Here is a 22,715-nt window from a genome sequence, read left to right as displayed (position 1 = left end):
AGTTTGTTTAAGGGTAGCAAATCGTCGTTTAAAAACAAATTTGTTCCTGGTTTGTGAACTGAAAGAGTGACTTAGCATAGTGTGTCCCACTGAAACTTTCAGTCAGAGATGCAAGAAAGAGCAGCTGAATGAAAAAAGGAGGATATCTGAAATTGAGCAAACAGAAATTACTTACCTGCTGGATTGATTGATTTGATCAACAAATGATGCTTAAATGACGCCATCATTTAGCAACTTCTAACAATAGGAATTTCTCTTTCTTGACAAAAAGAATGCCTCACCTAAGAGAGTACAGGTTGTCCTCAACTTATGACCTCAATTGAGCACAAATATTTCTGTTGTTGTTCTGCTAAGGGCTCTGTTAAGTGAATTTTGCCCCATTTCACAACTTTTCTGGCCACAATCTTATCAACTGCAGATGATAAGTTAGGAACTTGAGTTGTTAAGAGAATCTGGCTTTCCCACTGACTTTGATTGTCAAAAGGTCACAAAAGGTGACCACCCGACCCCAGGACACAGCAACAGTGAGCCAGTTGCCAAGCATCTGAACTTTGATCACATGCTATGAAGGTTGTAACTCTGAAAAAATGGTCAGTGCCGTTGTAACTGAACAGTCACTAAACAAACCATCGTGAGCTGAGGACTACCTTGTACCTTCTACTAGAGCAGGGATGGTGAACCTTTTTCCTACCATGTGCCAACATTGTGCTCGTGTGTGCTATCATGCATGCATGTGTGCCCACACCAATTCAATCCTCTTTGTCCATCTGTGCTTGCACGCGCAGCCCCCCCCTGCACATGCATGCATGACCCCTCCCCAGACTCCAGAGGCTTTCTAAAGCCTGAAGAGGGCGAAAACAGCCAATTACCTCCCAAAGACCCATTAGATCACACAGAGCAGGCCTCCTCCGGGTTCCCTCTACCAGCCAATGTCATCTGGCTACTACCCGGGGGAGGGCCTTCTCTGTGGTGGCTCTGGCCCTTTGGAACGAACTCCCCGCAGAGATTCGGACCCTCACCTCTCTCCAGGCCTTCCAAAAAGCCGTTAAAACCTGGCTGTGTCGGCAGGCCTGGGGTTGATGAGTTCCCTTCCCCTCTTGAATCGTGTGGCTGTTGGTTGTTTTTAAATGCCCTGTATTTTGTATTTTTTGTGTTTTTCCCTTCCCCTCCTTGGGTTTGTGCGCCGCCCTGAGTCCCGCAGGGAATAGGGCGGCATATAAATAAAATGAAACTCAAACTCCCGGAAACAAATCGTTTCCAAACTTCCAGTTGGCCCATTGGGGCCATGTTTTCCCCTCCCCAGGCTTCAGGAAAGCTTCCGAAGGCTGGGCAGGGCAAAAAACAGGCTCAATGGGTCAACCAGAAGTTTGTTCCCAAACTTCCTTCTCCACAGCCTCCAGAGGCTTTCCTGAAGCCTGGGGAGGGCGAAAACAGCTTCCCCTGGCCCTCTGGAAGCCTAAAAATCAGCTGATGGCTGGAGTGCAAGCCAATATGGCTCCGTGGGCCGCCTGTGGTTTGCCATCATGGTACTACATTAAAAAGTATGCTCTACTCGTATGCCCATCCCAAAAAAAGTGATTAAGTAACTATTTCTATACACTCCATAATCTGCCTGGCTTTGGAAGTAGATAGAGTCTTACCGATGTTGCCTGGTTAGGTTATGAAACATTGGCAAGCAAACAGTCGAGCTCAGAGAACACCAAGAACTTCTCAGAGCTCCTGATAATCAACACTAGATAAAGTCTCTTCAGCCCATTCCACTATATCCTCACTATTGGGGTGTGAGTGCTCAGTCCTATCCCTGGCTAGATTGTCTGGGCAGAGCTGTTAAGGAAGAGGAAATTGCATCAGCTCTATTTGTTTTGAAAAGAGGGAGGGCTGCTGCAAGATTTGAATTGGGCAAGAACCTTTTGTGCGTGGTGATAAGCAACCATAATGTAGGTGATAACCAATCATAATGTACTTGTTCCTGCTTTCAGGGACTGTCAGCAGATACACACACCCCCACCTCCCACCCGGGTGATGGCTGGGTGGCAAAATAAGAGGATCAGAAAACTTTCTCTGATGGAAAAAATTATTGGAGTCTCTTACAATATGAAATTCTGTGGAAGCAAACAAATCCTTTTCTCCTGAACACGTCTGCAAATTCCAATTCTTTCTCCTCTGTGACATTTCAGATTCTAGGAAACTTTGCAAAAAGCTCATGTTATCAAGCATTTCAAAGGAATCACTTGTTGACTTGGCTCACAATTGTATCTGTATTTATTAGTTTGTCAAACATGTGCAAGATAGCAGGTATAAATATAAACATGGATATAACCGAAAGAAATGAATACAAATAGATGGGGACAGTAGGACAGGGACATTAGGCACGGTGGTGCGCTTATGCACATGTCAGATCATGGCTGGTTTAATTGTGGTTTGTTGAGTAAACCACCATGGCTGAGTTCACACAACACGGCAAGCAAAAGTACATCTTGCATTTGTGTTTTAGTGTGCGAACCCAGGAAGTATGGTTTGTAAACATACTTTTTCATCCCTTATTGTGATTCACCCAGCTAAGTGTGATTCAGAAAACCATGTCCCATTATATCATACAGCTTGATGATGATGCTAGTTCGTCCATGGTGTTCGAAGAAGACCTTGGTATCTAACAGGTTGTGAGGATGTCCATGATGTGTCCACAGGTGGCTGGTAAGGCCTATAGGGGCACAAAATGTTTTGCCATATGTCGGGCAGATGTGTGGGCACCATTCAGCTTAAGCCTTGGACAGAAGGCAAACCACAAGTTCCAACCCAAAACGCACCGCGTGTTAATCTTCACTTACAAAACAGAGGATGCTCCAGCACTTCGTCCGACAGCCGGGATTTCATAAGGCTGAAAGGAACAGCTTCGAGGCCGCCGCCATATTTCCCCCCAAATCCGGACACTCGCCTGTGGCGCCGGTGCGGGGTTTTTTTGCACATGTTCGCGGTTATTCTTAAGGGGAGGGGAGGGTCTCAACATTTTGAAAACAGGCCCGGATGCACGGGAACAGAGGCAGCGCTTGTTCCCCTGAACCTTTGGCCTCGGAGTGAGGCCGATCCCTTTTTATTGAAGGATGGGATCGGAGGATCCCTCCTGCGGCTTTGGAGCAAGGGCGCTCTGCTTACACTCAGAGGCTCCTCGCCATCGCCTCCAGCGTCTTCGCACTGCGGCTCCATTCGAGCCCTGCAATCCTCCCGGTTGCGCCAGGCGGAGGCGGAGGCGCGCTGAGGGTGGTGGCGGTAAGCCGCTTTGAGCTGAGAGACAGAGAGATCGGCCGCGATCGCCGCCCTCGTGTTCCCGCCCGCCTTGCGTGGCCAATGATATCGAATCATTCTCCCCGCGCTAGCCAAGCCGCGATCCCGGTCACCAAGCGAGTGGAAGAGCAACAGAAGGCAGACGTGGGCAAACGAGCGCTCAGGCGGCTGCGGCGGCGATCTAAGGCGGCAGACCGATCTGGAGAGCCCGAGAGGCGTCGGCTGGTCCACGTGGAAAGCGTGGAGCGCGAGTGAAAGCTTGGCAGGGAGGCACGCCGCCGGAACACGCGAAAACCGTAGCAACCGGGCCAGCGGTGGAGAGTGATCAGCGCGCCCCCCTCCACCCACCCAATACGCATCCCGCTAGATCTGGGTGAAGCGCCCCCTTCCCACTGTAAGAAAAGGGCAGGGGAAACCATCCCGCCCCCTCCCCTTCTTTTCCCAGCCCCGTTGCTGCTGCCGTGCGGAATCCCCAGGCCCCTTCACACGTTTGCTAAGGCAAGTGGCGAAATGCGGCGGGAGAGGGATGAGGAGGGGGGAGGGAAGCCGTGTTTCCTCGGGGTTTTTTGGGGGGTGGGAAACGGGCGTTGCGCGCACCGCGGGGGAACGGAACCGATTGTATTGGAGTGCGAAAGTCCGCGTGGTGACTCCATATGGAATGGGCGAGGGAGACGCTGGATTCGGGGCGGGGAAGGGGTGGCAGGTAGGACTATGGGTGGATAGGGGGCCGCCTGCTTGCTTTTCTCCGTCCAGCGATGCGAATGGCCTTCGGAGAAGCCCCCGAATGGGGAACGCAAGCGGCACCCGAGCTCCCCCCAGAAAAAAAAATAGTAATAAAATTCCTCTCCCAAGAGAAAGTGGAACTGGATTTTGCACACGCTTCCTTTGAGGCACGCAGAGGAATTTCGCCCTTCCTCTCCAGATTTAGGTCAGCCTGGCCTCTGCTCGCAAGTGGGTATTCGTTATGAGTGTGTAATATCCCCCTGGGGCTTTCTCTACATCGGACTCCTGGGAGCCCGGATAGCAAGGCTGGTAGGGTTTTCCTAGCCAATTCTTTAAGTGTGCGTGTATGTGCGTGTTTTCCTTTCTGTAGCTTTTGATGGTAGGGGACTGCAGTCCTTGTCCGCTTCCCGTTATGGCCACTTTATTCCACTCCTTGTTAAAGATGATATGATGGTGAGCAGTTTCGAGATTGGCTCTCTGCTCCATCTGTTCTGACAGTGGTCAATCCAACTGGCCAAGGAAGGCCCACTAGTCTCCTAGTGGATGGCCTTTGGAAGCAGCCACCCTGCCATCAAGGCTAATAGCTTTGAATCTCTTCTATTAATTTGGAGCTTTTAGTCCAGCCAACCCTGTACTTCTACTCTTGACTTTCTCAACCTGGTCTTCTCCAGATGTGGAAGCTTCCAACTACCAGGTTGTAGAAATTGGATCTACACACATTGTCCCAATTTTCAGGAGGCAACTGGACTTCCTTGTTTTTTCTTCTCATCCAGGATAGTGGGGAATGGAAGGATTTATACTCCTTGCAGACAGCTGGTCATTTGCATCCTTTTAGAGGGTCATTGAAGCACTTGGAAGTTTATCTGTGTCCTCAGCGTCACCTGAGTAGTGCAAATAGTTCCTGTAGTCTGCAATTTCCCCCCCCCCCTCTTCCACAAGTTTCAGCATCCTGGGTTCATATGGTCACCATTTGTGAGCTTCCCAGCTGGCTTCTGTCAGGCAAAAACCAATCAGGGAAGCCGGATTTGATTAATGACCTCATGATTCACCTAACAATTGCATTTACTCATTTAACAACTATGGCAAAAAGGGTTGTAAAATCAAGTTGGGCTCACTTAACAACCACTTTGCTTAGCAACAGAAATTCTAGTCTCAATTATAGTCATAATTCAAGGACTACCTACCTATACAGGCAGTCCTCAGCTTACAACTACAATTGAGCCCAAAATTGATGTTGTTGAATGAGAAATTTGTTGAGTTTTGCTCCATTTTATGATTTTTCTTGCCACATTTGTGAACTGAATTGCTGCAGCTGTTAAATTAGTAAGACTGTGGTTAAGTGAATCTGGTTTCCTGATTGACTTTGCTTGCCAGAAGATCACAAAAGGCAATCGCATGATTCCGGGATAACATAACCGTCATAAGTGTGAGTCAGTTGTCAAGCATCTGAATGTAAATCACATGACCGTGTGAAAAACTGTCATAAGTCACTTTTTTCAGTGATGTTGTAACTTCAAACAGTCACTAAATGGACTGTTGTAAATCGAGGACTACTTGTATACCTCTCAGCAGGACAGCACCAAATTGGGGAAGTTTTATCTTTTTTCCAAGGCGTTTCCAGCAGTAGGAACTGATGTTCCTCAAGATGGTGATTCCTAAGACTGAACACAGGACCAAGCAAACAAGATTAACAGACTACAGACAGATTAACAGAGTTGGAAGGGTCCTTGTAGGTCATCTAGTCCAGGGGTCTCCAACCTTGGCAACTTTAAACCTGATGGAGTTGAAGTCCGCCATGCTTAAAGTTGCCAAGGTTGGAGAACCTGATCTAGTCCAACCCCCTCGCCCAAGCAGGAGACCCTACACCATTCCTGACAGATGGCAGTCCAGTCTCTCCTTGAAAGCCTGCACTGATGAAGCTCCCACCACTTCCGAAGGCCACTTCTGTTCCATTGGTTGATTGCTCCCACCGTCAGAAAATTTCTCCTCCTTTCTAGGTTGAATCTCTTCTTGGTTCATTTCCATCCATTATTCCTTGTCTGGCCTTCAGGTGCTTTGAAAAATAGCTTGGCCCCCTCCTCTCCGTGGCAGCCCCTCAAATATTGGAAGACTGATATCATGTCTTCCCTGGTCCTTCTCTTCACTAGACTAGCCATGCCCAGTTCCTGTAACTGCTAATGTGGGATGGATTGAGACACTTTTGACAAGCAAAACAGGCTTTCCATCACTGAACAAGAACTGTAAAGGCACCTGAACAGCCATTTAGAATCCACAGTATTTCCCCCCCCCTATTTTTTAAACTGTGACAAAGTTTGCAGGAAACTGAGCATGATGTAATGATATCATTACAGAGAAGCCAGGCTCCCCCCTCTACCACACTTTTTGGGGAAGTGGGTTTTTTTCCCCTCCTTCCTTAACATGTACATTATTATTTTTTTCCATACAACCATGCCAAATTCTTGAAGTCTGTCAAGGCAAATCCCTGCAATTTTCTTGGCAAGGTTTTTCAGAAACGGGTTGTCATTGCCTCCTTGCTGGGGTTGAGAGGAAATGACTGGCCCGAGGTCACCCCGTGGTCACTTTTGCGCCCAAGGCAAGATTAAAATTCAGTCTATCAGTTTCTCCTCTGATGCCTTAATTATTACACCAAACTGTGTCTCAGAACATGTATATCAAATCCTTCTATTCTATTCTCTTCTATTCCATTATTCTGTTCTATGCTATGCTATTCTCTTCTCTTCCATTCCATTCCATTCTTGTATTCTATTTCATTCCATTCTTCTATTCTATTCTATTCCATTCCATTCCATTCTTCTGTTCTATTCTATTCTATTCTACCTAAAATCTGCAGTGGCATTCTTTGGAGCTTTGTCACTAATGACAGTATTGTGGAAAATTCCACCAGTATTGTGGAAAACTACATGGGGTGACATATTATCCATCCCTGTTCTACCTAAAATGCATATTGTAAGTGCAAACATATAGAGGCAAGAATGGGCTTATAAAAGGAGACCCTAAAACATGGTTTCCAACCTTGGCCCCTTTAAGACCTGTGAACTTCAACTCCCAGAATTCCCCAGACAGCCATGCTAAGCTGAGGAAATCTGAGAGTTGAAGTCCATGCATTTTAAAGTTGCCAAGTTTGAGAAACCCTAAAACTATCTGCGCCTTAGTGTTGCCTGTCTTGACCAACAAGTTTTCCCCTCCCATCTTCAGTGAAGAATGCTTTCTGGCCCCATGGATTGAAGCTTGAAGCTACAGTTGCACAAAGGCAAAAAAAAAAACAACCCCAAAACCAGCCACGTGCACAGACATTGCGTTATATTTGCTGTAATAATAGAATTGGCTGTGTTCTGCAAACTGATACAAGGCTCCGAATCATTCCAGTAACCAAAGATAGTCTTTCACTCTCTGAGTAGAGTTCTTGTTCGGGCAGTTTCAGTCTGACCGGGAGGGAGAGAAATTGATGCAGGGGGTTGAATCCAGACAGGCAGAGTGAGTGGGCCTTGGTTTGGCAAAGGAGGAGTACAATCCCTGCTTTTGTGTTTATTTATTTATTTTTAGAGTGGAAATATCTGTCTGAGGTGGGCCTTGGTCCAAGTAGGTGTGTCTGTTACATTTCAAGTCTGTTAAAGGCTGCCTTTGGCAAGGGATTTGCTAGTGATTAATTTTTGCAAAAAGAACTGGCAAGCTCTAGCAGCTCTGTGCGTCTTATACTGTAATTTTAGATCCCAGGGGTCTCTCTGTCTCTCTCTCATATTAACATGCTCAGAGGTGCCCTTTGTACACCATTCTTTGCTGCTGGAGAATTCCTCTCCTCTCCTCTCACAGCTTCTAATGGGAACATTCAGATTCTGCTTCTCAGGGTTATTGTAGAGATGTGGAAAAATCAGAACTCGACACTGCATTTAACTTGAAATGCCAAAAAATAAATAGCACTGGATAGTATTCAGGATGGGACATGTTCTGGAGCGCCAAACTGGTTTATTATCTCAGTTTTTTCTAAACAGTCTGGAATGACAAAGGAGCTAAGATTCTGCAATACAGCTTAAACCACAGACCACACGAAATAAGGTTGCTTGTATCGTGTGTGGAAAAAGTTGTGGCTCTTAGGAGATTAAAGGAACATTTTCCGGAATTACAGTAACACAATTGGTACAAAGTACCAAGTATCCCTTGCATTTTTGGGCGGCCCTAACAAACTATTTTTTGGGTCAAAGGGTGAAGTAATTGGGATCATAGCAAAATCTTTAGATACAAACATAGAACAAGGATGGGATTTGAGTGGATTTAGAGCCTTACTGGGAGAGTAAAATATTTTTTATTTTAGTTTAAAATAGGTTTTTTTTTGCCTCAAAATGATAAGCCTCAGAAATTCAGCACAGTTGGAGAAAACTCCATAGGTCACAACGAAAAGCTTTGGGAGGGTAGAAAATTATAAAGATGACCTTGAAGAAGTAACTGCATTTTCTCTCCCTCCCTCCTCCTGCGCAAGAGAGCTAAGGTGGAGTCAGATGAACTTTCTTTTTAATATTCTTTTTCTAGGATTAAATCATGTGTTGTTAACTGCCAGTTCCTTCCCTAAAGCCATCTCTGTAGTTCAACTTTCAGCCTTGGAAGTACAAGCTATTTCCTTCTGAAAGACCTTTCTTACTGTAAAATGGTAGGAAAGCATCTTTTTTATTTTCTGGCAATCCAAAAAATAAAAGGAATGGGGGAGAAATATATAGGTGAGCAGGCAAGCAGTAGAGTGATTCCAAAAAGATGTTGAGATTTTGGAAAAGGTGCAAAGAAAAGCAACTAAGATGATCAAAGGCCTGGAGACTAAAACCTATGAAGAACAGTTGCAGGAATTGGGTGTGTTTAGTCTACTAAAAAAAAGACTACGGGATACATGATAACAGTGTTCCAATATTTGAGGAGCTGCCACAAAGAAGAAGTCAACCTATTTTCCAAACCACCAGAAGTCAAGACAAGAAACAATGGATTGAAACGAATCAAGGAAAGAAGGAACCTAGAACTAAGGAAAAATTTCCAAACAGTGAGACAATTAACCAGTAGAATGACTTGCTTTCAGACGGTTGTGGGTACTCATCAATGGAGGTTTTTAAGAAGAGACTGGGGAGTAACTTGTCTGAAATGGTATAGGATCTCCGGCTTGAGCAGGGGGCTGGTCTAGAAGACCTCTAAGGTCCCTTCCAGCTCTATTCTGATTCAGTTTCATTTCTAAAAGAGCACCCTGAGACAAGAAAGTGCATGAATGCAGCCCTGTATCCATCTCATTAAAACAGTTATGTATTTCCCAAGTTTTTGCAATCCAAAGAATTGTCTCGGTGAAGGTGCTGACAACAGTATAGAAAGTTACATGTGGGTTAGGCCTAAGCTAGCCACAGGATCACCCTTCAGTCTGGCCCTCACTCTAAAGACATCAGTAGGGCACCTTCGTGGATTTTGCAATAAATAAAATTAATAGCTAATTCTGTTTGATTTGGCTTAAGTCCCATATTAGGGAACATACTGACAGTGGAATTGACGCAAGTTCACACTTTATTATAGTTCAGGAAGCAATTCAAAACATTCTTATCCAATCTAGACCTTTAATGTTTTATTCTTTTTAAGTGTTTAAAATTCATCATGCATCTCTACTATATCTCTAAGTGTCCCAAAGCCTTTTCTAATTACACATTTTATGATTGAAATAAATCATTTCCTGGGGCATCTGATTAAGGCAGGGCCACCAAAACATTAGATTTATACATGGTTGGTTGGGTAGTTCATACTTCAATGTTGTGGGAACCCAGTCGTTGTCTTTTGAAAACTATACCCTTATCTTACATCCAGTGGATAAAATTCAGTATTGCAGGCTAACTCTCCCCACTGCTGGGGGTTTGATTCTGACCTGCTGAAGGTTAGCTCAGCCTTCCATCCTTCCAAAGTTGATAAAGTGAGGAGCCAGATAGTTGGGGGCAAGATGCTGACATTGTAAACAGCTCAGCGACGACTGTAAAACCACTGTGGAGCAGTCTATAAGTGCTATTAAACTATGATGTGGTTCATTTGTGTCACAGCATGATATGATGTGATGTGAACAGGACAATTGGGCTTATTTCAGGCTTAATATATTGTGTGATCCCAGCCAGCTTCAGATTTTGAGGACTACATGTGGAGCAAAGGGGATACATGGAGTGAGAATCCATGTGGAACAGAATCCTTTCTTCCATGTGCCACTTATTGTTTGGTTGATTGCCTTGCCTGCTGCTTGAGCAGGCTGAAAACATCTCCCCGCTTTTCTCATGTCCACATGGGAGCGTGAGTTACCTTCTTGAGATTTGGCTGCTTTGTTAGCAGAAGCTCTAGAGCAAGGATCCTCAAACGTTTTAAACGCGGCCAATTCACGGTCCTTTAGACTGTTGAGGGGCCGGACCGGCTGGGTGGGCGTGGCTAGGTGGTCATGTGATTGGGTGGGTGTGGCCAATTTAGCAGTCCATTAAGCAATACAGACAAATGAAACTTTAATTTGTTATGTTCCTGGCGGTGGAAAACAGGTAAATGAAGAGATGTGGCTGTTGTGTGTGTGTGTGTGTGTGTGTGTGTGTGTGTGACTTCTGTCTATGTCTTTGTGTGTGTGTCTCCCTCCCTCTCCCCTCTCTCTGGAGGATGGGGAGGCAAAAAACAAGCCAATTTTTGACCTCAAAAGTCTCAGTGTATCACGTTTTTGGCCTCCTCGGGCTCTAGAACTCGGATGGGGGTTGGTGGGTAGGTGGGGCAATGTGTGTGGGGCAGCCTCATGGTCTCATACGGGCCGGATTAATGGCTTTGGCGGGCCGTATCCAGCCTGTAGGCGGCATACAAATGTCAATAAACCTAAACCTAGTTTGAGGACCCCTGCTCTAGAGGCTGGAGATGCATCACTGGTGGATTCGGTTTTCAGCCTGTACTTGTCTCCAGGAAAATTGAATTGACATGCTGATCTAAAAATGTGTGAGTATGAATGGCAAAGCCTTGTAGGGTAGACAGAGTATCAGGGATGTATCCTGTGGACCACCATGAGGTTTCTGTTGGGGAAAGGCTCACAAAAGTGCATGGATTAATTCTCAGCCAGACATCTGTGGGTGGATGAAGCTTGGAGACACAGCTGTGCAGTGCAGTGTTGCTAAGCAATCGGCTTTGAGAAGGGATAATAATGTTTATCTCAGTGGGGGTACCCTTTCCCCCCCTCCCCAGCTTGGTAGTTCTCTTCTACTTCCTTTCCATCAGCTATGCTCCTTGAAGCCTTTTCTGGCACAAGGACAATGTTTGGTAGAACCCTATTAGACTTCTTTGCCAGCCAGTGAGGGTTAATTCCAGCCTTTCCTTAAAAAAAAAAGGAAATTGGGGATCTTCTGATTCCTTAAATGAAGTAGGACAAAAAAGGAGGATTGAAACAAAGCACGTGGAGGCTCAGGTTCAATTTTTCTAGAATAGCTTTCGGTACAAGATCTGTAAAGTGGCTATATCAAGCTAAAATGTAGTTGGCTACTGTCAGTCTTGCGAGGTAGAGCAGGTAGGGAACATAACCTGTTCTAATTAGCTAACTAATTCTAGCTAATTCTGTTTTATGCTAAAGCTTCGTTCACAGAATTTTGCAAGTTACTAGATAAGGCAGACTAAAAGTCTGGTACAACTCGGCGTGTTGCGTATATCGCTTGTGTTTATACTGCCTCCAGAATTCCTGGTCAGAATAGTTCACCAAATCACGATTAGAAGAACTCTAAATCCATCACGAGCTACTAAGAAATCCTACAGTGCCGTGATAGCGAATCTAAGGCCCACATGCCACAGATGGCACCCAGAGCCCTCTCTGCAGGCACGCGAGCCGTCGCCCCAGCTCAGCTCTACTGTGCATGTGCGCCTGCCTCTTGCCGCCCAGCTGATTTGCTGCGCATTCACTTCGGGTTGGGCTCATGCGGGGCGCATGCACGGGGTGGCAGGGGTTGCGGTGGCCCCTTTTTGCTGCAGGGAGGCCTACTAGGCCCAAAACGGGGAGCGTGGGTTGGCCTGGTCCCTGCCATGGCCTGTTTTCGCTCCCAGGAGCCTGCAGGGGTGCCTTGTAGGCCCAAAATAGGGCTGTGTGTGTGGGTGGCGGTGGGTGAGTGGGGCGTGCACATACACAGAGGGTACGAGGGGCGCATTGCATTATGGGCGCTTTCAGCAAGCGACAACAAAAAGGCTAGTAATCACTGTTATAGTGGAGCTTTCACAGGCAGTCAACTCCAGATATAAAATCCTAGGGACTGACTGCCCCCTAAATGTAGGCTGCATCTGACAATGGAAGTTCTGCATTCCTTCCTAAATGACAGAAACATCTTCCACTCCTGGGACCTCTGGCTGGCCTAAGTCAAAGAGGTTACAGGTTTAATGGAGGTTTTAGTTAAGAGTTCTTGTGATTGCTTTATCCAATTATCCAATCTTTAGGGATGTGAACTCTCTAGTTTTCATAGTTTCTGTTCCTTCCTGTTCTTTGAGCTCCATGTTGTCTGCAACACGTAGGAACGGTGGTGATGGCATCCTAGAAGATACATGGTGGGACTGGTGGGTGGTAGCATCTGGTCTCCTTCAGCTCCAGCAACCTGATGCTGTATCACATTGGAAGATTTCCCATTTCCATGGGGACAGAAATTGGCCTGTGGAAGTATACTTGGTACACGTAGTGAATCTTGAATCTGCCTTGGGAGTGAATGGAATTGTTAAAACTCTTCGTCATTTGGGGCTGAAGAAAACGGGGGAATGGAATGCTCCAGATGCCCTGAGAATTAAATAGAACTTTCATATACAACTGTCATTGACCCAGAATTATGGTCATAAGTCATGTCAGTTGTTAAGTGGGTCATCAGGTGACCATGGCCGATCGTATGACCTTTTGGGCGACTGTTGTTAAGTGATCACGTAAAGTAAAAGGCAAATTCCCTGCAGAATTTACTCCATTAGTCGTTGCTGACTATGGCTAAGTGAACATGTGAACCAAAGGAATTGAATGCATTATCCGCAATGGGCATGAAACTCGTAAATCGTGGTCGTATGACTGTGGGATACAGCAAATGGTCATAAATGTGGTGGGTTGCTAAGCACCCCAAATGCAAATACATGACTGCAGAGGAGGGGAGAATCCAGCCATTAGATTAGAACTTTGAATCTGGGTTGTAAGTGTCTATGGAGATTCTCAGTCAATCCAGCTCATGGTTGTCCCAACGGTGCTTTTTCCAGGAAGCAACTGGACTTCCTTGTTTTTCTTTGAAGACATTTTGCTTCTCATCCAAGAAGCTTCTTGGAAGAGCGGTCAAAGAGGCCATTTATGTCAAAATTAAATAGCCCTCTCTCAAAAGAGGGGAAGTGATATGACATCATCTATTTCCAGTCTACAAGAGAGTCCTTTGAAGATTTCTAAGAAGGCTCCACACTCATTTGTACTACTCAGGTGACCCTGAGGTCACAGATAAGCCTCTAAGTGGCCTCAAGGACTCTCTAAAAGAATGCAAATGACCATCTATCTGCAAGGAATATAAATCTTTCCATTCCCCACTCTATCCAGTCAGAGCTGAAGAAGTTCTTGGATGAGAACCGAAACTTCTTAAAAAAAAAAAAAAAGCAAGAAAGTCCATTTGCCTCTTGAAAAAATGCACTTTTGGGACATCTGGGTTGTAAGTACCTTTCTTGATTTTATTGTAACTTTGAAAATTTGCTAAGCATCCTGCCATAAGTTGAGGACTACCTCTATGTGGCTGAGCCTTAGGCTAACTCTGCCCACTGCTAGGAGTTCGATCCTGACTGGCTCAAGGTTTACTCAGCCTTCCATTCTTCTCCAGAGGCCATAGTTTGAGGACCCCTGATTTGGTGCAATATTAAAAAAAAATGCAAATAAATTTTTTTGCGGACCATCAACATTTTCTCATGGACCACCAGTTGGTGACTGCTGGTGTAGACCATGGCTTGACCCCAGGATACCGTATTGACTACGTCCTTGGTTTGATCCCAAAGCCTTTCCCCATTTATTGACGTCTTTCTCCATCTGAATGAATGAATATTGTGATGTAATGCATCTACTCTCTCCTGCTGCATTTACTTAATGTGGTTGGTGAGCAGCCTCTGGAAAGAGACTAGATGCTCCAAATCCCAAACCACCAAAGTCTCCTCCTCCTTCTCCACCTCCTCCTCCTCCTCCTCTGTGCCTTTCAACGGACTACTCTGACTTCACTTTTTTTCCTCTCTTTTGCCAGAAGATTTCCAGGCAGGGAAGAAAGAGCACGGTGGTAGACGACTGATTGCCAGCCAGGAAGACTGCCTCACCGGGGAAGCTTGCCAGCTTCTCCTGCTGCTCCAGGTGGGAAGGGAGTCCACAGTTGGGAATTTTGGGGCACTGGGGGCAGTGGGGGGGTTGGCTGATCCCTCCGGTGAAGCATGAGTTCACCCATTTCCGGAGATGTGTTTTTTTTTTAGAAGTGGGACAGGATAAACCTGGGGAGTGGAGCTGTTTACCCGTTGGCAAACATAAAAGTTTCCAGGCTGCTTTTTAAATATCCGGGCTCTTGACATCTCTCCTTGCTGGCTGAAGCTGACTTTTGATGGGTCCTTGAATGCCCTCGGCTTCTCTGCTCTCTTCCTTCCCCCTTCCGCCTTTCCCCCCCACTTCTGTAAATTTACAGAAGGAGGTTCGTAAGTAAGAAATGAGTGATTAACTTTTCTTGGGAGACCAACTTTCTGAACTTGGATAAATCAACAATGCTAGAAATCAGAGAGAATATAAAGAAGTAACATAGGAGAGGGGAGACTTAAACTACCTGCATTTATTTACAAACCTGGTATTTGAATACAGGTAGCTGTTGTGCAAAGTTGTTAATTAGTAGAAGGGGACATGTCTATAGAGGAGTAGAGTAGAATAGAATTCTTTATTGGCCAAGTGTGATTGGACACTCAAGGAATTTGTCTTTGGCGCATATGTTCTCAGTACATAAGGAGAATAAAAATACATTCATCAAGAATAAAAAGATACAACACTTAGTGATAGTCAAGGTTACTAATAAGCTATCCAATCGTACTAGGAAACAAATAAAAACAATATAAATTGAAAGATACAAGCAACATAGTTATAGTCGTAAGTGGGGAGAGATGGATACTAGGAAGGAAGAGAAGAAGAATAGTAATACATTCCTGTTAATTATTGACAGTGTTGTGGGAATTAGTTGTTAAGCAGAGTGATGGCATTTGGGGAAAAAACTGTCTAAATTTCTATAGTAATCTATAATTTGACAAAGAAACGTCAGCAGGTGAATGGAAAGGATTGTAGAGGCAACACGATATAGAATAATGTGCTTCCCCCCCCCCTTACATCTTTCTTGGGCCTATCTGCAATAGAGTGTCCTTCCACAGCCAGGCACCATCTAGGTATACTGGCCCTGCCACTCACAAAAGTCCCAGGCTCAGATGACTAAGAAACATTTGGAAGCTGCAGTCTCAATGGTGCAGAAAGAATGACTGCGGTCTACCTTATATCCTTAGGTCATTAACTGAGCCATTGATGTGCTTTTACTAATAGAAATTTTGCTTTTTCCTTGTTGTGGTCTATTTGAAAGAACAAATTGTTAGTAGAATTGAGTCCACCCTTAAGAGAGAACTCAAAACGCCTTGTCTTGCTCAAGCTGATTAGATTTGTATGTCTTACATGAATTTGACTATTGGTTTTTTTTTAATTATAGTTTTTGTGATCCATTAGGTTTACACAGGATGTATATTTGCTAGGGATATAAAAATGATGTAGATAGAGACATCAAGCAAAAGCATATGCTGATTTTGTTCATAAGGCATTTAATTAATTATTTGGATCAGTTGCTGAATATATTGTATGATCTCTTAGTAGTAGTTTCTAAAGATGGTGATCATATTTCCTTGGGAAAAAATGAAAGAGAAATATGAAAAAGGAGCAGATCTAAAAGACATCAACATATATTGTAATAATTTATGACTTTGCTTCATAAAAGAAAATTCAATAGCAAAACCAAGAAAACTTTTCAAAAAAATAAATGACAAATGTGAGTTTTTGAAAAAATAAATAAATCTAAAGGAAGCAAATAAAGGACTATCCTTTATAATAAAGGATGTAGAGTTATTGTATTTATAAACCATGCTTGAAAGTTTAGCCTGTTGTATGAATCCAAATAATTGAATTTATTCATTAAATCAAGATTGAATAAACTACAGCTTAGTGTGATCTGGGAATCTAATCAATATGCAATAGATTGAAAAGAAAGCAGGTAATTGATCAGTCCAAGACCTTTTTGTTGGTGGATTGGTTGGTTTATAGCTAGATAGGTAGGTAGGTAGTCAATTCATTGTTGATGCTTTGAGATGAGTCCATCAACTCAGACAGCAACATGAGTTGACAACAGCTGGAAGATGGAGGAACCTGGGAGTCACCTAAGATTTCTGCAGGAAAGGATTGTTTCTAGATCCTGAAGTTCTCTTTTCTCTGGTGTTATAATATCCAAAACATGGCGTGCCCCCACTGACATCTCCCAAATGTCCTGATTGTCATTCTTTGGTGTTTCAGGTGAATGAGGAGGTGGGGAGCTCTTGAATAATTAGCCATTAGCTAAAGGACTTGGCAGGCAACCGTGAGTGGGGAAAAAAGCCAGATGGTTGACATTCCAGTCCTAACCTGCCTTTTGATGCTCAGTTGTGGCCAAGAGGTATTTGGCACCATCTTGGGGAGGGGTGGGGGGAGAGATAGGCAACAATTGTGCTTTGAGACTATGCCATATTCCTGCTAAGTTGGAAAAGCCCTGTTGCTCTGCTGTTTTGCAGAAGGTCCCAGATGAATCTTAGCAGCTTCAGTGAAACGGTAACGGGAAGGATTTTTGGATCATTTACGGAAGTCAGAGTAAATAGCATGGAGCTCAGGTGGATCAAGAGAGAGGCAGATTCCTTGAAATGAAACAATCAAGTTGACTTACCCAAGAGGGATTCCTATCATCCTTCTGTGGGATGAAATAGTATGTGTTAGGAATGGGAAGTCATATAGGTTAGCTCTTTTCTGGTCAGCAATGCCCTTGATCAGGATCATATTCAATGTCCTGTACTCATTTCATTTCATTTATTGAATTTCTAGGCCGCCCAATCCCGAAGGACTCCGGGCGGCTTACAGAAATGAAAATATTAAAAAATAATTTAAAAACGATAGGACACAACAAAGTTAAGAAGAAGCACAACATACACCCAATCAGAGGGGGGGGGTGGACTTCAGTCAAGAGATCAACAGCCCCAGGCCTGCCAGAAAAGCCAGGTTTTAATAGCTTTGCGGAAGGCCATGAGAGTGGGTAGGGCCCGGATCTCTGGGGGCAGCTCATTCCATAGGGCCAGAGCGGCAACAGAGAAGGCCCTACTCCTAGGCGTCGCCAGCCGGCATTGTCCCGCTGAAGGCACCTCAAGAAGGCCCATCCTGTGCGATCTTATTGGTCTAAGGGAGGTATGTGGCAGAAGATGGTCTCGCAGGTGTCCTAGGCCATGTAGGGCTTTAAAGGTGATAACCAGCACCTTGAATCGTGCTCGGAGACCAATGGGAAGCCAGTGCAGCTCGTGGAGGATAGGTGTAGTATGGGTGTACTCAAGGAGAGCCTTGGGGCCATTCTGGATCTCCATGCATGGTAAGGAATCCCATCTGAGGATGCTTCTATCCAAACATACACCTCCTTGCAGTGGTGAGATTCAACCGGTGTAACAACTGGTTTGCTGAGCGTACGCCTTGCGCGCACCAAACACATTCTCCACACACACGCAGTGCGTTTGAAAACAGCTCTAAAACTTACCTTCTACTGCAGCCCCGGTAAGTAGAACTGCTGAGGTGTGGCAATCTGCTCTGCCGCGTTTATCAGCTGGGCTTCAGACAAAGGAAGTGTAGGACAAACTAACACAGGGGCAGGTGCGTGGGGCCACCCCTGTCTCCTTGGTTGCAGGCCTCTGGAGGTCAGTGGGAAATGTGTGTTGACTGCTTGGGCAATAATGGTATTTTCTGACCGAAATATTATTTGTTTGAACTGAGTCGGGCCATTACTGTGGGGCTCCTCTTCGCTGTGTTTACTCGGGAATTAGCTGTGAATCCACCCGGGAATCAGGACAGGAAAGATTCCCCCCATCCTTGAACCTCCGTCGCGGTCGAGCTTTCATGTGTCCACACAGCCTCCTTGCGCCGCCCTGGGGGACGTCCTACGTAATATCCGTTAAGGACCTGTCAATCAGAATAGAGCGAGAAGGGACCTTGGAGTTCATCTAGTCCAGCCCCCTGCTCTGGCAGGCTACCCATTTCAGACAAGGGGCTGCCCACTTAAGTCTCTTCTTAAAAGCCTCCAGTGATGGGGCACCCACAACCTCTGGAGGCAAGCTGCATGCCCTTGATCAGGATCATGTTCTGATGTCCTGTACTCAAGGAGACCCTTTGGGCCATTCTGGATTTGTATGCATGGTCAGGAGTCCCATCTGTATGCTTCTACCCAAACGTGCATCTCCTTCGTTGGAGACCCCTGGAGGTCAGTGGGAAATATGTGTTGATTGCTTAGGCCAGGGGTGTCCGAACTTGGGGACTTTAAGACCTGTGGACTTCAACTCCCAGAATTCCCCAGCCAGCCATGCTTAAGGCAATAATAATATTTTCTGGCCGAAATATTATTTGTTTGTTTATATCCCACCTTCATTATTTTTACAAATAACTCAAGGTGACAAACGTACCCAGCACTCCTCCTCCTCCCATTTTACCCACAACAACAACAACCCTGTGAGGTGAATTGGGCTGAGAGAGAGTGACTGGCTCAGGATCACCCAGCTGGCTGGCTTTCATGGCTAAGGCAGGATTGGAATTCATGGTCTCTTGCTTTCTAGCCTGGTGCTTTAACTTTTAGGCCAAATTTGCTCCCTGAGATGATGCGATGTCTGAGAAGATATTTTCTCTGGGAAGGGAAAATATCAATATTTTCAGAATCACGGGATAGGAAACAAGAACCATTGCCAGTCGGAGCAAATTACAGTGGGCTGTGTGAACTAATAGAATAACAGAGTTGGAAGGGACCCTAGAGGTCTTCTAGTCCAACCTCCTGCTCAAGCCGGAGACCCTATACCATTTCAGACAAATGGTTGTCCAATCTCTTCTTAAAAGTCTGCACTGATGGAGCTCCCACAACTTCTGAAGGCAAGTCATTCCTCTGGTTAATTGTCTCACTGTTAGAAATTTTTTCCTTAGTTCTAGGTTGCTTCTTTCCTTGATTAGTTTCCATCCATTGTTTCTTGTCTTCTGGTGCTTCGGAAAACAGCTTGACTCCTTCTTTGTGGCAGCCCCTCAAATATTGGAACACTGTTATCATGTCACCCTGTAGTCTTCCTTTTTGGTAGACTAAACATACCCAATTCCTGCAACTGTTCTTCCTATGTTTTAGCCTCCAGCCTCCTAATTATCTCTGTTGCTGCTTCTGGGTACCAAATCTGAAAGAAAAAAAAATTCACCCTTCTTGGAACCGATTCCAGCTCAACTGGAATCGGTTCCAAGAAGGGTGAAATTGGGCAGCACTTCTTTAGGACAGAAGTCTGATGAAGTGAGAGTGAGGAAAGAGGGTTTGGCTCCTATCTAGACTGCTGAATAAGAAAAAGACAACTCTTTTGAAATATGCGAAGGGGTGTCATCCAGAAGAAGGCCAAGACCTGTCCTATATTGCTTTGTAGGGCCCAGGAGGAATGCTCTGAAATTGCAGAAGAGCAGATTCAGGTTGAAACTTAGGATAATCTTCCTTGTAGCTTGATCAGGTGGTGAGCACCTCTTCCTTGCATGTTGTTTGAGCAGGGGATGGATGACATTTCCTGGGGATTCTTTAATTTGGGATTCTGCATTGGGTAGGGGCTACTACTTGATGGCCCGACCATCCCCTTCCTACTTTATGATTATTTATTTTATTTATCTCTCTCTCTCTCTGTGTGTGTGTATATGCAGGGGCATAGGTGTGCAGGTGGATTTTTAAAAATTGTGGACAGTTACTTGCCAAGGCTGAGTGGGACTTCCAAGAATGTACTGTATTTTTCGGCATATAAGACACACCGGAGTATAAGATGCACCAAGATTTTGAAGAAGCAAATTAAAGACCTCCCCCAAACTGCCCGTTTTTTGTCAAAAAAAAGGGCATGCATAGTTTTTAGGAGACATAGAGTGCTCCTGGGGGCTGGTGGGGGGAAATTGAGCAAAAAAGTCTCATTTTTCACTCATTTCTGTCCTCCCCAGCCCCCAGGAGCACTCTGAAAGCCTCTTAAAGGCTATGCACAGCCATTTTGGTGAAGGGGGCGGGGTTTCAGGAGGCAGAAAATGCTGTATTCAGTGTATAAGATGCACCCAGATTTTCACCCACTTTTTTGAGGGAAAAAGGTGCGTCTTATACTTCAAAAAATATGGTAGATAGTTAAATCAGTAAACAAGGACTGAAGCGGCTATGTGGGGAAAGAGCCGTATTGTCAAGCCCTGACTGGCCTGCCATACCTAGCGGAATGGGGGGGGCAACAGTAATGGCTGCGGAGACAGCATGGCTCCAGTGACTGGCATCCCAGGTGCTCCCGATGGCTGACTGTTTCGGATTGGCATGTTCTGTCTCCAAACAGCTGACCGGTGCTGATGGCGACGCAGCCGGAACAGCTGATCAGCGCTGATGTTTGGAGACGGGGCATGCCCATATTTCCCAGCCTCTTAAATCCTCTCTCTGCTTTTCCCTGTACAGCTTCTTGGGGCTCCTGACTCTCTGGATGTTGAGTCCCATTATGGGCGAGCATCAGACCCACATCAACAGCCTCTTCCTGAATGAGGAGACATCTAAGCCGCTTGAATCGGGGAGCCGGGTGCATCGCTTCCGCCATGCCCTGGAGAAGCGGGCAGCACATGCCAGGAAGCAAATGTACAACATCACTCGAGAGAGCGTCAAGGGCTTCTTCCAGAGAAATGCTTTTGTGCTACTCACCATCTTGGCCGTCCTGCTGGGTATGAAGAGAAAGGGCCTTTGAGAGATCAAGGGATGGGGAAAGCCAGGGAGGGTGTGGAGGGATCTTGAGCCATTGAACTGTGCACCTCTGTGCCTGTGTAGAGGACCAGGTGAAATTGTAACTCACCCCACCTTTAATTGAGAAATATCAACTTCTTGCTTTCAGTGTTTTCATTGATTTTTTTTTAATTCAAACTATGTTTTAGAAAAACCAGTTAAAAATCTGTACAGTAGTTACAGTAAACTAGGCTTTTTTGAACTGGTGCATTTCCTAAGTTTAACAGAAATGGGAAAGAATAGTAGCTGCTTAAAAGAGAGGGTTTTTGTATCAGTTAGGAGGAACACAAAAATGTTTTTTTTTTTAATTGCCAGCTGGATCCTCTCCTGTGAGAGACTATTTTTTCTGACTTTTGTTACTTCTCCCTCTCAGTTTTGCTTTCAGGTCCCTTCACAAAGTCCCTTTTTTATCTACTCGATCTAATTCAGTGTTTCTCAACTCTAGTAACTTTAAGCTGCCAATCACTTCCAATAGACCAATCAGATCCCACAGATTAGGCCTCCTCCGAATTCCATCCACCGGCCAATGTCGACTGGCGACTACCCGGAGGAGAGCATTCTCTGTGGCTGCTCCGACCCTCTGGAACGAACTCCCCATGGGGATTCGAACCCTCACCACCCTCCAGGCCTTCCGCAAAGCCCTTAAAACCTGGCTATTCCGGCAGGCCTGGGGCTAAAGAGCTTCTGCCCCCCTTCTTCTCGAATGGTATGGTTGTTGTGTGTTTTAATTTGTTTTGTTTGTTTGTCTTTTTTATCCCCTGTTTGTACCTCCTTTCCCTTGACTGAGTTGTGAGCCGCCCTGAGTCCCCTTCGGGGAAAAGGGCGGCATATAAATGAAATAAATCCTAATCCTAATCCTAATTTCATCTCCCAGAATTCTTCAGCCAGCATGCTGGCTGAGGAATTCTGGGAGTTGGAAGTCCAACAGAATGCCAAGATTGAGAAGACCTGATCTAATTATTTTTTCTGATAGTTGCAAAACATTTGGAGGTAATCGGAAGGCATTAAGTCCCTCATTAGAAAACCCCTTGTCATTTTCCATACCGGTCTTTAGAGCTCTTTTTCAGAAGAGGAAAGGTTTCTTGTGGTACAGAAACCTGAAAGGGACTTTTTCGGCAGGGTTTCTTTATAAGGGGACATGCCAATCAATTCGTTGTGAATAACGGCAAAGCATAGGGGATATTCCTTGAGATGCTGATGGTCCCTATAGAGAATAGCTTGGAGGCGCAAGTGTCTCGTGACACTACATCCTTAAGACCTAGAGGGAGGTTATCCTCAATGCTAAGTATATTTTGAACATGATCTGGGACATCTTTATTTTTTTTCTTGTTATTTGAAATGTTCTGAACTGAATTTTTGCCACTCTTTGCTGGTTCGGGAACTGAAATTAAAAGATCTACAAACTCTTGCTCTTGAAAAAGTGTGCTTGTTGTGTTAAGGAACGTTCATTCAAAAATAAGCCCTTCTCTGGAGGTGTTTCCACCATTTTTATAACCTCTGGTGCCTGCCTTTGCTGGGTTGGCATCTGACAGCTTATATGAGTGATTGCCACCTGTAATTGGGATGTTAATGAGAATTCGTTAAAAAGTAAGCACTCCATCAGAGTTGTTGTCACTGTTTTCA

The 22,715-nt window shown here is 45.1% G+C and overlaps 1 protein-coding gene across 2 annotated transcripts in view; it reads left to right on the top strand.

Annotated features, from left to right (window-relative positions):
* The first annotated feature begins 3,266 nt into the window (after positions 1 to 3,266).
* Positions 3,267 to 22,715, top strand: part of LOC116523351 (excitatory amino acid transporter 1-like) — a 33,488-nt gene continuing 14,039 nt past the window's right edge. Inside the window, exons 1-2 of one of the 2 annotated variants that reach the window (XM_032238462.1) lie at positions 3,267 to 3,780; positions 20,778 to 21,034. In XM_032238462.1, coding sequence (XP_032094353.1) covers positions 20,803 to 21,034 — 232 coding nt within the window. In that variant the 5' untranslated portion in view covers positions 3,267 to 3,780; positions 20,778 to 20,802. Of the gene's footprint in view, positions 3,781 to 14,262; positions 14,363 to 20,777; positions 21,035 to 22,715 lie in introns of those variants that run through there. The other variant, XM_032238453.1, reaches the window with a different exon arrangement.

The sequence above is a fragment of the Thamnophis elegans genome, chromosome 1, assembly GCF_009769535.1.
Source record: "Thamnophis elegans isolate rThaEle1 chromosome 1, rThaEle1.pri, whole genome shotgun sequence".
Lineage (NCBI taxonomy): Eukaryota > Metazoa > Chordata > Lepidosauria > Squamata > Colubridae > Thamnophis > Thamnophis elegans.
The sequence above is the reverse complement of the archived record's forward strand: the minus strand, read 5'-3'. Positions and strand labels throughout refer to the sequence as shown.